Below are 13262 nucleotides of genomic sequence, written 5' to 3'. Positions count from 1 at the left end.
TTAAGGAAATACCCAAGGAGGAACATAGTTGAAGGGTGTAAGCTCCTGGCTTGTAGCAGAAGACGCCTGGTTGAGGCAGTTATGAGCCAGTCGTCCAGATATGGAAACCGGTGGAATCCTCCATCTCAGGTGAGCTGCCACTACTGCCATACACTTGGTGAACACTCTGGGGGCTATAGTGAGACCAAAGAGCAGAGCTCGAAACTGGAAGTGACTGGCTCCTAGCCAGAAGCACAAGAATGTTCTGAATCACCTTTCCATTAGAATGTGGTAGTACACATCCTGACGGCCAATAGAGTATATCCAATTGTCTTTTTCCAAGAATGGAAGTAATGATTTGCAGTGTCACCATCTGAAACTTGGCATTTATTACAGACTTGTTTAAATTGTTGAGGTCCAAAATGGGTCTCCAGTCCCCTGTTTTCTTTGGAACTAAAAGAATCTTGACCAAGTCCCAGATCCTCTCTGGTCTGTGGGGACTTCTTGGATGACTCCTCTTCTTAGCAACTTTTGGATTTCTAATGTTGCTTGTTCCTTTTGACTGGGTGGAATGTCTGGATAACTTGCTTATGGGAGGGGGGAAGGAGAAGGGAATGATATATCCTCTGAATATTATGTCCTGCACCCGTTTATCTTTTGCCAGGTTTTGTGGTGCAGATGCAATCGACACCCGACTGCTTCCCGAGGCGAACAATCGGGCACTCCTTCAGAAGCGATGGAAGGGTCTACCAAAGAATGATTCTCTGGAACCCTGAATTTGCAGGCCTCCCCTACCGCAAGGGCGGTGTCTTCCATTATTGTTCCCCCTCTCTACCTCTAGGGGAATTTTTACCCTTGTGTGTCTTGGAAAGACCATAGATTTTCTGAACCACATCTTCCCACTACCTCTTTGACCTAGAAGGTGTGGAAAAACGTACTCCAATGCAGATAAGGTCTTATCTTCCTGTTCACACCTGGGCCCAAAAAGAGAGGAGAAGTAAAAGGGGGCATTAATGAAGGAGGACTAAGGGCTCCATGAAATCACAAAGGTGCTTCCAGGGCTGCCTCCTGAGAGAGATGCCTGAACCCGCTGCCCTACTCGTTCCATCTGCTGTATATGATATAAGCCTCAAGGACAAGTTCACAAATGAATTTAGGGTAGTGAGCTGCCCATTGACTTTATCTGACACCGCATCAGCTACAGCTCCCTTGGAGGGAGTCTACTAGTTCCTTTAGCAGGTCCCTCTGCAATCTAGTGAAGTGGGTAAGATAGTTCAGTGACTGCAAGGCAAAGGTCGCTGACAAAAACACTCGCTTCAAATACCTATCCATGGTCCTGGAATCCTTATGCAGAGGATGGATAGAAGAGCTGGTAGCGTCAACTGCTACACCTTTTAAGAGGATCCTGTCCTTAGGGACTGTAATATACTTATTTGGCCTCCTAGAAGTAGGGTCTATGGTGTTGCCTTCCGAGAGATTAACTCAACAAGTGCTTCGGAAGGAGGGGTCACCCAAGAGGTTGAAGGGCAAGACCCAAAAGCCTTCAGGTAAATAGACTCCTCCACCAAAGGGGAGGTGGACTGACAGTCACCTCTCTGCTTTAAGATTTCTAGGAGATCTCCAAATGAGGTGACCGTGGGGACCCTTCTGCTGCATAAAGGTCAGTATCAGATGTGACAGACCACTCTGGGGAGTCAAGATGTTTCCTCTTGCATGTCCTCTTCCAAAGGACCTCCATAGTGGAATATTCTGGGGAGGTTTCAGAAGCGGGGGGAGTTCCCCTACTGGACATCCTGAGGCCTAGGGTCTCAGCGGACCTGTGGAGAGGGTAGGTAAGAAGACAAAAACACTTAGAGCTGGGAGGAAGATCAGAGGGAGATTGTCTCTCAGATTGAGAGGTAGTCAGAACCCTCAATTTCCAAAGGCAGTCCGCTTCCGCTCCGAAGAACTCCCCGGATCCAACAAACGAGCTGTTGGAGGCGATGGGCCCCCCCAGAGCAGAAGACAGAAGCTCCAAAGCGGAGGTAGGAGCCAAACTCACTCACACCAAGGACCTCAGAGGCAGGGTCTGATCTGGCGAGATCCAAACTGGCCCCGCAGACCTGACCAGAGTGTCTCGGCTCCCAGAGTTCTCCTGCTCTGACTGGGTGAAAAGACTCAGGGCAGATACTGGATCAGAGGAAGCCAAGAGTCCCAGACCCGATACAGACAAGCTGGATATATTGGAATCTACTGGCTCTGAAACCAAGGAAGAGATCAGAGGAGGAGCAAGCACCAAGGGGGAAGGCTGCGTCTGATCCTTTGCCTTTGGGCACGGATCAAACAATAATTTGGCTAAAGCCGATGTCTTTAATTGTCTCTCCACAACCCTATTCACATCTTCATCAGACAGACCTCTGGTGGACCGAGTAGAGAGGGTAGGTGACCTGGATCTGGCTTGAAAGTGTGATGGGAGCCAAGAGTGAACTGGTTCCAGGGAAGGTGATCAGCTCCTATATCTGAATTCAGTGGGTGAAGTCATCCTCGGGGCCAAGGGTGCTTGCTGCTCCAAAGATGCCTTGGATCCGACCTGAGTTATCGGCTCTGATATTTCTCTTGGAGCAGACAGTTTGGGAGCTTTCTGCATCGGCTCCGAAAAGGATGTCTGCTCCGAAGAAGCTTGCTTTTTTGGTTTGTCCAGTTTTTCAGACTTTTCAGATTTTCAAGATTCAGGCGATACAGCCTCAGGAAAAAGGGGTCTTAATCAGACCCTTTAAAATAAGTTTGTTTTTACACTCCATCAATGCCTTGTGGTTAAAGCCATGGCAGATGGAGCATGACTCTTGTAAATTTCTCTTAAACGGAGACATTCATTGAATGGAACTTTGATTTCCCTGAATAGCATGAAGGCAGTGTTGTATGTGTGCCTTTATACATGGAATAATCAGCTAAAACATGCTGTATATTAGGATCAGGGCATATTGTTCTAAGAAATTTGCTAAAATACCTTAAAAGGTTACAGAAATATGGTCCTTTATTGCTAACAATCACCACTGTTATACAACCATGTAAATGCTCTTTTTGCCATATGGTTCACAATAAACATGCACATTCCAAGCCTACATTGTCAGTATGTACCCAAATCATATCATTAGACTATTCTTATGAAATAAAGACTAAAAGGAATAAATTTGCTTGGAACAAGTGATATTTATGTAATTTCTGAATGTTACATAAAAGTATCATCTTCCTTTTTTGCAGGCATGTACACATTTGAAATTCTGCTATGCCTTGATACTCTTAGATCAAGCAAAAAAAAAAAAAAAAAAAGGTGTAATGCTGACCATTCAGGATTTTCTTTCTGAAAACTTATGAATAACTTCTGAAAACTTATGAATAACTTGATACACTAGATAAATATTTGAAATTAGCATCAAAGACCAGAATGATATTCTGAAATTGACAAACTGCAATAGTTGCAAGAGTTGCTTAACAACAAATATAATTTCTCTTCAGAACAAAAAAAGCTACCACCAGCATGACTATATAATGATGTGACTTTCAGGATTAAAGACAGTTGTTACTTTTTATACAAGTGATATTTGATTTTCCATATTTTCTGGTACAATTTATTTGTTTATTAAAATTCAAGATGCTGCTGCTTTTTTATATTACAGAACAGGAGCTTAATCTAGCAGTGTTAAACAGATAAGTGGTGTCAGCAATATTATCTGAACTTTTCATGAAAGTGTCAAACCATTCTGGAGAGACTTTTCTTAAATGTAAAACAGTAAAATAAAAAAAAACAATCAGTAATTTGGGGACAATTCTCTGAAAATGAGCAGTAGTAAAGGTTTAACACAGCAGTTACTGAGGCTGTGCAACTTCAATGCAAGTTTCATATAATCAATGCAACTGTCCATCTCTGAAGACAGACTTAGCCCAGTCCTACTTTTCCCCATCTGTAATGCAGGACTACAGTTGGATAAGGAATGGGGTCACACAACTCTACAGTAGGGAGGACCTGCTTTTTATTCATCTGGAGGTCCCTTATCAGATGGTGGGGCAATTAACTAAAGGAAACTTCCTCATGGAATGGGCATCCAGGATATCCTTCCTGAATTTCTTTTTAATTCATCCAAGTCTAGAGTGTTGAATGTGCCAAACTCAAGCTCTGCTCTTGCAGTGCTATACGAGACAGCTGCCTGAAGACTGCTGTGTAGGATGTACCTACAGCAATCTCAAGATGAAGCAAATCAGTATTAATACATCTTACTTGTGGTACAGCAATTATGCTTAAATGCAACATTTTTTTAACTGTACAAGTGAAACAAAACAGCATTTTATTTGTTCAGTTTAAAACCTTTTTATCTTGTATAAGAAAATTTTCACCTCTTATTAGTTCTAGCTAATATGAAAACAGTTGAGGCAGAAAAGCCTAAGCTACACCATTCTGCACAGTCACATGGCACAGCTTGATAACTATCAGTAAAACCAAGGCACATGGTAAACCCTTGGGGACAGTAACAAGGGTGTTGGCCATCTCCTGTTTGAACACAAAATTATGGTGGGTAAAAGTTTTCTAGTGCCTAATCCATCGGGAGGGACTGGAATTTTGACAAATATGGGTAGATGAGACAAACGTCTGAAGGATGCAAGCTCTAAGTCAGACGGGAAAACTCTCTTTTCTTAACAAATATAAGTCCCTGAAATGGGCATCAGGCAGCAGGGCAGAAGTGATATGGTCTCTGGGATTTATGATGGACATGCAAAGGTTGGGTCTACAATACCCAGAAAAGACTTCATTCCTAGCAGCTGAGGGCTTGTGGGAGATATGATGGTATCAGCCTTCTTAGGAACTGAGGTATTAGCATCCATGTGCTTGCGGGTTGCAAACAAACAGTATATTTGAGAACAAACCCCATAGCTGTGTGACCCATACATCATTCTTCTATATCAGAAACTCACAAACAATTCTGTGGAAAAGAAGGGGGCCATAAGCAAGCAAACATATGGTGGACTTCCTGAGCCTAAGCGTTTTCGTAAATGATGGCTCCACCTGGGTAGGATGCATGTGGGAGGTGGCAGATGGCTCAATGATCTTATAAATCTCCCAGATATGTGCTGCCAGATCCTCTGGGTGCAAAATGTCTGAGGGAAACCTCTCCCAACTTCTGCTCCCATAAAGATGGGATATCACAAAGCTAATGCAAGTGTGGTAGACTGTGTAACATTTGCATGCCAGGTGTCAGGCTACAGGGTACCAGCACTTGAAAAATTGCCTGCTGAAAAGCAGCACTGGGATTGGAAAGGCCTATTCTTGGTCAGTCACTTGTATTACACCACATTCACTAAGAGTACATGACTGCATCAATGAGGTCAAGCTCCATAAGATGTCAGTTGTCTCACACTGATGCCCACACCTGTAAACCCTGATAACAAATAAATAAATAAAAGCTGTGTGTTTTACTGGACGTGGGGGAAGCCTAGAGAGACAAAACTTGTTACCAAGTAGAGATACGGACTATTACTCTGGGGGAATAGAGGGACTGCCCCTTGACAGAATGCTGGTCACAAATTAAGTTCATCCATTCAACAAAGGGTATGGCTTCTAGCACCCCAAAACTTGCACATGTAAGGTGATTTTACGTCAGCAACTTTCAAGGGCTCAATGTCATCTGTCAAAAGGAAGGACAAGTACAAACTTAACCCCTTGCTAGTTGAAGAGCTACACATGACATTCAGCAAGTATGAAACCATACTGAGAATACATTTATTTCCAAGAATGTGTAACTAGTTTCGCACATCCTTTACTTTTTCAAAGTACTCCATACTGCTCTGTGGTTGTATGAGGGATCTTCCCACTGGTCTCACCCCTGACTACTACAAAACTCCATTATCTTGTGAGATATTAGGCAGCCATTAAGTTGAGCCCTACTGTGTTTCTCAGTGGCTAGGCTGAATCTCACAAAATTATGATGGTGCTTGATGTCATGGTCTCCTAAGCAGTAAGGCAATGGTGTCAGGAGTATAGGTTTGTTGCCCAGCAGCTATAGGAGCACTTTGATGCTAAATTTGTTAAGCTACTGCACAAGCTCTTCCATAATGAGCATAAGTATATCAGCTTGGCTCTGCAGTGCATACAGATGAAGTCCTGACTGCAACCCAGGAGAGAAGGGTTGATTAGCATCCCTGGCAGGGGAGAGACAGGTCAACAAGAAGAAAAAGGAATGAAGGGACCTGTCCCCACTTACCTTCCTCTTGGGAGCTTGGACGTACAGGGAAACGGTCAAACAAAACCAACTCCCACACTCTGAGTTTGATGGTCAGGGCTGCTTGCTGGCAATGACCTTTTTGGAAGTAAATGTATACAATGGACAGCTCATTGCATGCCCCCTCTCCTTGCATACTCAAATGTGTGTGGGAACGTGCTGCTGAAAAAAATAAATACCTTAAACAACCTCTGATGTCTTCCTAAATGATTGCCCCCTCTTGGCTGATTCTCATTCTTGGAAATTAATAGGTCAGCTGGTTGTGAGAGGGTTGACTGGCATGCAAACAGGGATTTAAGAACAAAATGGAAAAAAGTGGAAATGGCAAGAAGGAACTAGCAGTTGTGCAAGGCACTCTCCTCTAGTGAAATGCATGACTTAATTGACAGCTTACTCACTTCCTGAGCAGGGGCACTAGAGAGAAAAGATAGCATGGAAGGATACTCCAGTGAAAAACTCACCAAGCAGGCTTCTCAGTATTGCATCTATTGTTGCAGTATATATTCTACATAATTTTCCTTACAGAGTAGGCATAGCTGCACTTAACACTATATTACTCTAACAGTGCTGAATTCAATGTATACATAATGATGGCATGAATAATGTCCACCCAAACCTAATCTGCTGTCTGCTACAATAGAAATCAGTTTTACTACTGCGAGGCTTGAAGAAATGTCATTATGTCCTTCTACTTTTTATTACTCTACCTTGTTAACTGGAATTTTAAACGCTGGTTCCACCTTGGCTTCAATTTCTTCTGGAGTATAGTAACACAAAAGATTGCTACCTCTCAGGACACAATAAAATGTGCTCCAGGTAAGCAAATCTCCAACCATTTCCTGTAAGGTAAAGAGTGAAGCAATTACTTAACATGAGAAGTATTGGACAAAAAATACATCAAGTCTACATGCAAGTTTCAACTGAACTCAAGTAAAGACTAAATACAGAAGGAGAAGGGCACTTAGATGGCAATGGGTGATGAACTATAGACCAGCACGTATGGTGGCCATTATTTTGGCCCATAATTTAATTGCTTCAGATTCTTGGCCATTGTGCCAGCTTTTTTTTTTGACAATAACAGGAGGAAAACATTCATCATCTGGGGGCTAAACACAGGACCTCCTGCATTTTGTGCAACTGTCACTGCCACTGCACCAAAAAGGAGTCTAGACTGTTGAGTACCTAGTCTTCCTTTCAACTAGGGAACCACTGTAACTGTGAAATTTTACACACAGGCATCCAGTGCAGTGCAAACCATTAAGCTAGTGCAGTATTACCAACTCACCATGAAAGGAAGATTCCCGTACAAGGGTCAGGGACTTCCTTTCCTGTTGGGTTGCTGATACAAAACTAGGTTATTTATTGATCGATTGACTGCAGTAATGTTTAAGTCAATACTGACCGAGTTTTCTGGCAGAGCGAGCTAGTAAGTACTTGTTTTATTCAATAATTACACAAAAAAGGCAAGTAAAATAAATACCCATTGTAGTTTGCAGACATTTCTGTTGAAAAGCATAACCCACTTCAAAACAAGAAAACTAATATTCAAGCTATAAATGTGCTAATTGCTGAAAGTCTGGATTCTCCTTCTCTAATATCCTCTAGCTTCCACCACCACAAATGCTCTTTGTTCAGTGATATACACGCATCTAAATAACATATATTTCTAAATAACGTATATAATAAAGATCAAAAATTAGAAATATTTAGCAGGATAGCCAGTAAAACAATTCCCATGTATTGTACTGTGGACAATTACCTTCTTTTTCATGTTATTTTTTAATTTTATAAACAAATCATGGTACTAAACTTAGTTGATGCTGTAAAAAGATAAGAATGATACAATTTTAATCGGAGAAATGTCAATATGTGCCCCGAGGGGCAAATCTGCACATTGCACATTCACACGGTTAAGACAATTGCATTATGTAACTGAAGGTGGCAGACCAAGTGCCCTTAGGTTAGGTAAAATGTTGGCTCTTGCAATTAGCTAAACTCAAATGGAAAGGATTTTTGTTCACCTGTAGTAACCATCTTTTATCTTCCTTATTACACTTCTGCAATCAGGTATGGCAGGGAAATCTACCACAACAGTGAAATACACAAAAGAAAACTCACAACCATATTCTAGAGGGCCCAATATGTTATTTTTTAGATGATTTAATGTTTGAAAAAGATCAGTCAAGCAAGAAATTACATTTATGTACCAGATTGCATGAAAACAAAAATGATCAAGAAAGAAATGTCATTAAAGTCAGTACATGAAAAATAAAAAAAAAAATTGATCACTGATATTTTCTGTTTATTGATATCTTCAGAGAACAAAGAAAATAAAATTGCAGCAAAATCATTAATTTCCATACATAACTACATATACTCGACTGCATGCACCAAAACTCTCGAACACCTCCTTTACCCACAATGCCCTGCCACCCTAACATACCTCAGACTTGAGTTTGTTGCTACTAGAAATAAAGGGACAATATCTTAAAGAAATTACGAACAGAATAAGAAAAGGTGCTGAAGCTTTAAGGAGGAACAAAGGTTCCCAAGAAAAAATCTTCGGTCTTTCCTGACGCAAAGGGAAGGGGGCAGGTGCATGGGAAGTCAAGGAAGAAAGAAAGTGGAAAATACAGATGGAACATTATGGTGAGTACATAATGTTATCTGATTATTCATTCATTCCTCAACTGATGGGACAAAGTTTGCAGTTAGTTGAACCTTGGATGGCCCTCATGAAAAGATATTCCGGAGGACTGGGGAGCCAAAGGCAGCACTTTTCCTGGAAACCAAATCCAGTTTGTAATGACCAATAAAAATGTGAACATTAGTCCACGTTTCAGCTGCACAAATGTCATCTATGGAAGCCTTTGACTAAAAAGCTGAAGAGAATGGTATAAACCTCGTGGAATGAGGTCTAAGAGGCGTAGGCAAGGACAATCCTCTTGTACTACAAAGGAGATACAATCAGTTAATCATTTGACCAGTGTAACTTTGAAAAATGGCTTGCCTCATTTGACCAGTGTAACTTTGAAAAATGGCTTGCCCAATTTGTTAGGGGAGAGAGACAAAACTAGTCAGTCTTCCTGAAATCCCTGGTTCTATGGAGATAAAAACACAATTGTCTATGGACATCTAAAAGGTGGAGCATGTACTCTTTCCCCTTATTTAAAAATTCTGGAAAGAAAACCAGGAGATAACGACCAAGTTAAAATTAACTACCTTAGGAAAAAAGAAGGGTTTGTATGCAGAGACACCCTGTCGTTGTGGAAAAACAGTTACGGAAATTTGGAAGATAAAGTATGGAGTTCAGACACTCATCTAGCTCATGTGATGGAAATTAGAAAAATGGTTTTCCAAGACAAAAATGTTAGATCTGACCTGGCTGAAGATTCAAAGAGATTTTGGGTCAGGGCCTGAAGCACAATAGTTAAATCCCAAGGAGGGGTAAAGACCATTTAGTGGCGGTCTAAGCAAAAAGCCCCTTTTAAGAAAGGCTTTACACAATTTAGAAGAATCTAAGGTAGAATTATTTTCATCCAGATAGAAATGTGAAATGGCAGCCAACTGGAACTTAATAGCAGAAAAGCTAGCCCCTTCAATGAAAATTGAAACGAAAAAAAAAATCAAGTAAAGCTGGTATAGGGGCAGAAAGGTGCTCCAGACCCCTGTTAAGAGCCCAGAATACAAATTTCTTCCATTTACTTTTTTTAAATTTTTCGAATAAAGCTTTTTGATATACTAACAAAATAGGACGGACCAGGAAGGAGAGCCTGGGCTTTCTTGCAGTCAGTAGAATTAAAGAAACCATGCGGTCCAGTTTGTGGCATGTTAAGTCTGGATTTGTCATCACTGTGAAGTGAAAGAGAAAGTCTAGAAATCTGGGAATGAGAGATATCCGTAGGTAAGCATAAAGAAGACCGAAGGGGTGAATCATGGACTAGAGCATCTCTTGGTGACTCCACCATTGGAGGGATCAGGGCAAAGAACCTGTTGCACTTGCTGTTGAGAACAAATGCTAATAGGTTGCAGCATGGTCAACCCCATCGACAGAAAATCCTCACCACTACTTTGGCATTGAGAGATCACTCATGAGGCATTAGAAATTACCCATTTATTCTGTCTGCAATTCTGGTGTCTTTCCCTGGAATGTCCATTACTATTAGAAAGGGACAGGAAGAGATTGCCCACTGTCCCACACTCATTGCTTTTTGACAAAGCAGATAAGACTTTGCTCATCCCAGTTTCTGATAGAGCACTGGCATATTGTCCATCTGAACAGCAATTGTCCCAGAGGGAAGAATGTCTTGAAAGGCCTGCAATGCCAGGAGAACTGCTTTCATTTCCAGAAAACTGGGTGTGTCTTGACCCCTTTGGGGTGCCATGTAGCTTTGACTGTCCTTCCCAAGTAGTACCCACCACCCCAGTTGGGAGGAGTCCATGGTCACCATGGCCATGGACAGGGAAGAACAAATGGACAGTCTTCGGAGAGTTGGTTTGAATGACTCTACCGAAGAAGATACCTTTTGTATGCTTGTGTGATCTTGACGGAGGGGTGAGATTAAAGGATGCTGAAGAATGGACCAATGGACTGAGTGTCCACTGAAAAATTCACCTGTGAAACCTGGCTGGCGGAACATCGGTGATAGCAGGTGCCATGGTTCCCAAGGCTTGTAAAATCAGTCATGCTGGAAGAAAAGAATGTCGCATTACTCCTGACCAGGGATCAGAGTGTCTGGATTCCAGCAAAAGGAAGAAAGGTTATCAGACTGACTGTGTCCAGACGAGCACCTATGAACTCCAGACTTTGCATAGGTGTGAGTTGTAATTTGCTGTAACTGACAGTAATGCAGAGATGGAAGCACAACTGGAGCAAGTAGTCCCTTGCCTGCAGGAGCAGATGCCTGGTTGGGCTGGTTAGGACCTAGTTGTCTAGGTATGGAAACACTCAGAATCCCAGCAGTCTCAAGTGAGTTGCTACCACCACCACCACCATGCATCTGATGAACACTGAACACCCTAGGGGCTGTGATAAAACCAAAGGGCAGTGCTCTGAACTGGTAATGACTGGCTTCCAGCCGGAAGCACACATCTTCTGGACCACGTGTTCATTTTGATGTGATAGTATGCATCTTGAAGATACATTGAGCACATGCAATCATACTTTCACAGAACTACCAGAATGGACTGAATCGTGACCATCCAGAAACTTGAATATTGCACAAACTGGTTTAATTTGCTGAGATCCAGGATGGGTCTCAAGTCCCTTGTCGTCTTTGGCACTAAGAAGAATCTTTAATAAGTCCCAGAGAGCACAGTTGTGTACACTTACCATAAATATAGATGTTCGAGTGTATTCACTGTTGCAGTCATTACATTTGAGTAATCTGCTGGCAGGTTGCCCTCAGTCGGCCTGAATTCCAAAGACTTGGGTCCTGCGTTGGTTGCTGTCTTCTCTTCCATGACATCAGGTCGTCAGGGGTATAAAGCATGCAGCCGATGCCATTTTCTTTAGTTTTTCTTGCCCCCAAAAAGGTAGCAATATTATATATATATATATATATATATATATATATATATATATATATATATATATATATATATATATATATATATACATACATGCATCAATATAAACTTTACCTTCATCTACAAGCAAATACACCACATAGGTTGTAGGAGATAGAGAAGGAAAAATAAACTGTAGAATGACAGGGGGATGGCGGGAGGGTAACCTGGACTGCAACAGTGAATACACTTGAACATCTACATTTATGGTAAGTGTACACAACTGTACTATGTTCGTGTTTCACTGTTGCAGTCATTACATTTGGGTAGAATCCCAAAGCTATGGTTGGGAGGCTGGAGCTAAATAGCATTAGTTGCGGCTTATAAGGCCCTGCAGCACTGCAGTGGCAAAGCCTGCCCTGGACTTGGTAATGCTTTGTAAAAGTGTGAACAGAACTCAAAGAAGCAGCCTCTAGAATGTCTTTGGTTGGTACTCCTCTAAGAAAGGCTGCTGAAGTAGCTGCAGCTCTGGTGGAATGAGACCTAATACCCTTGTGCACAGGTTTACCATGGTGTAAGTAGCAGAAACGGATGCAGTGGCTTATCCACTTTGAAATTGTCTGCTTTGAAATAGCCTTTCCTTCTGATCCTGCAGCATATGACACTAGTAATTGCTCAGTTTTTCTTAGAGCTTTTGTCCTGCTCAAGTAGAATCTTAGCTGTGTGTGTATGTCCAAGGAATGCAGAATTCTCTCCCCTTTGTTCTGCAGATTTGGATAAAAAGTTGGCAGATGAATTAGTCGAGAGCCACACTGGAAACCACCTTAGGCATAAAAGTAGGATTTGTTCTCAGAGACACCCTGTCTGGGTAAAAATATGATAAAAGGCTCTACAGCCATGAGGGCCTGTAGCTCTGAATCTCTTCTTGCTGAAGTAATTGCTAGTAGAGGAGCTGTCTTCCATGATAAGAACTTTATATCAGCGGTAGCAGCTGGTTCAAATGGAGGCAATGTGAGCTTTTCCAACACATAACTGAGGCCCCATGCAGGTAATGGTGATCTTCTAGGAGGCCTTAAATTTTTGGCTCCTCTAAGATACTGCTTTAGTAAAGGATGAGAAAAGATTAGTGGCTCTGTAATGTAATAAGCCGAAATGGCAGCGGCATGGATCTTGATTGATGAGAAAGATAAACCTTTGTCAAGCATCTCAGTTAAGTATTGTAATATCGGAGGAATATCAGTTCCTTGTGCTCGATTCCAAGCACAGAATCTCTTCCGTTTGTCAGCATAAGATTTTCTAGTACTAGGCCTTCTGGCTTCCAAAATGACATCCATCACAGCTTTACTGAGAGGTGTCATTTGTATAATTACATGATTAGCCATGCTGCCAGGTTCAGGGTCTGCAGTTGATTGTGCAGGATTGGATTGTTTTGCTGGGACAGTAGTTGTGGTCTTTGAGGTAAGGTCCAAGCTGGGTACTGAGACAAGTTCCTTAGGATTGGGTACCAGTATTGGCGTGGCCAGT

The 13262-nt window shown here is 41.9% G+C and overlaps 1 protein-coding gene across 1 annotated transcript in view; it reads right to left on the bottom strand.

The window, feature by feature from the left end:
- The window catches only part of RTKN2 (rhotekin 2), a 746431-nt gene that overhangs the window by 228026 nt on the left and 505143 nt on the right, over positions 1-13262 (bottom strand). Inside the window, exon 9 of the mRNA XM_044055605.1 lies at positions 6938-7069. Within this exon, the coding sequence (XP_043911540.1) occupies positions 6938-7069 (132 nt within the window). The remainder of the gene's footprint in view (positions 1-6937; positions 7070-13262) is intronic.

The sequence above is a fragment of the Protopterus annectens genome, chromosome 14.part0 (genome assembly GCF_019279795.1).
Source record: "Protopterus annectens isolate FY-2018-M chromosome 14.part0, PAN1.0, whole genome shotgun sequence".
NCBI classification, from domain to species: Eukaryota; Metazoa; Chordata; order Ceratodontiformes; family Protopteridae; genus Protopterus; species Protopterus annectens.
The sequence above is the reverse complement of the archived record's forward strand: the minus strand, read 5'-3'. Positions and strand labels throughout refer to the sequence as shown.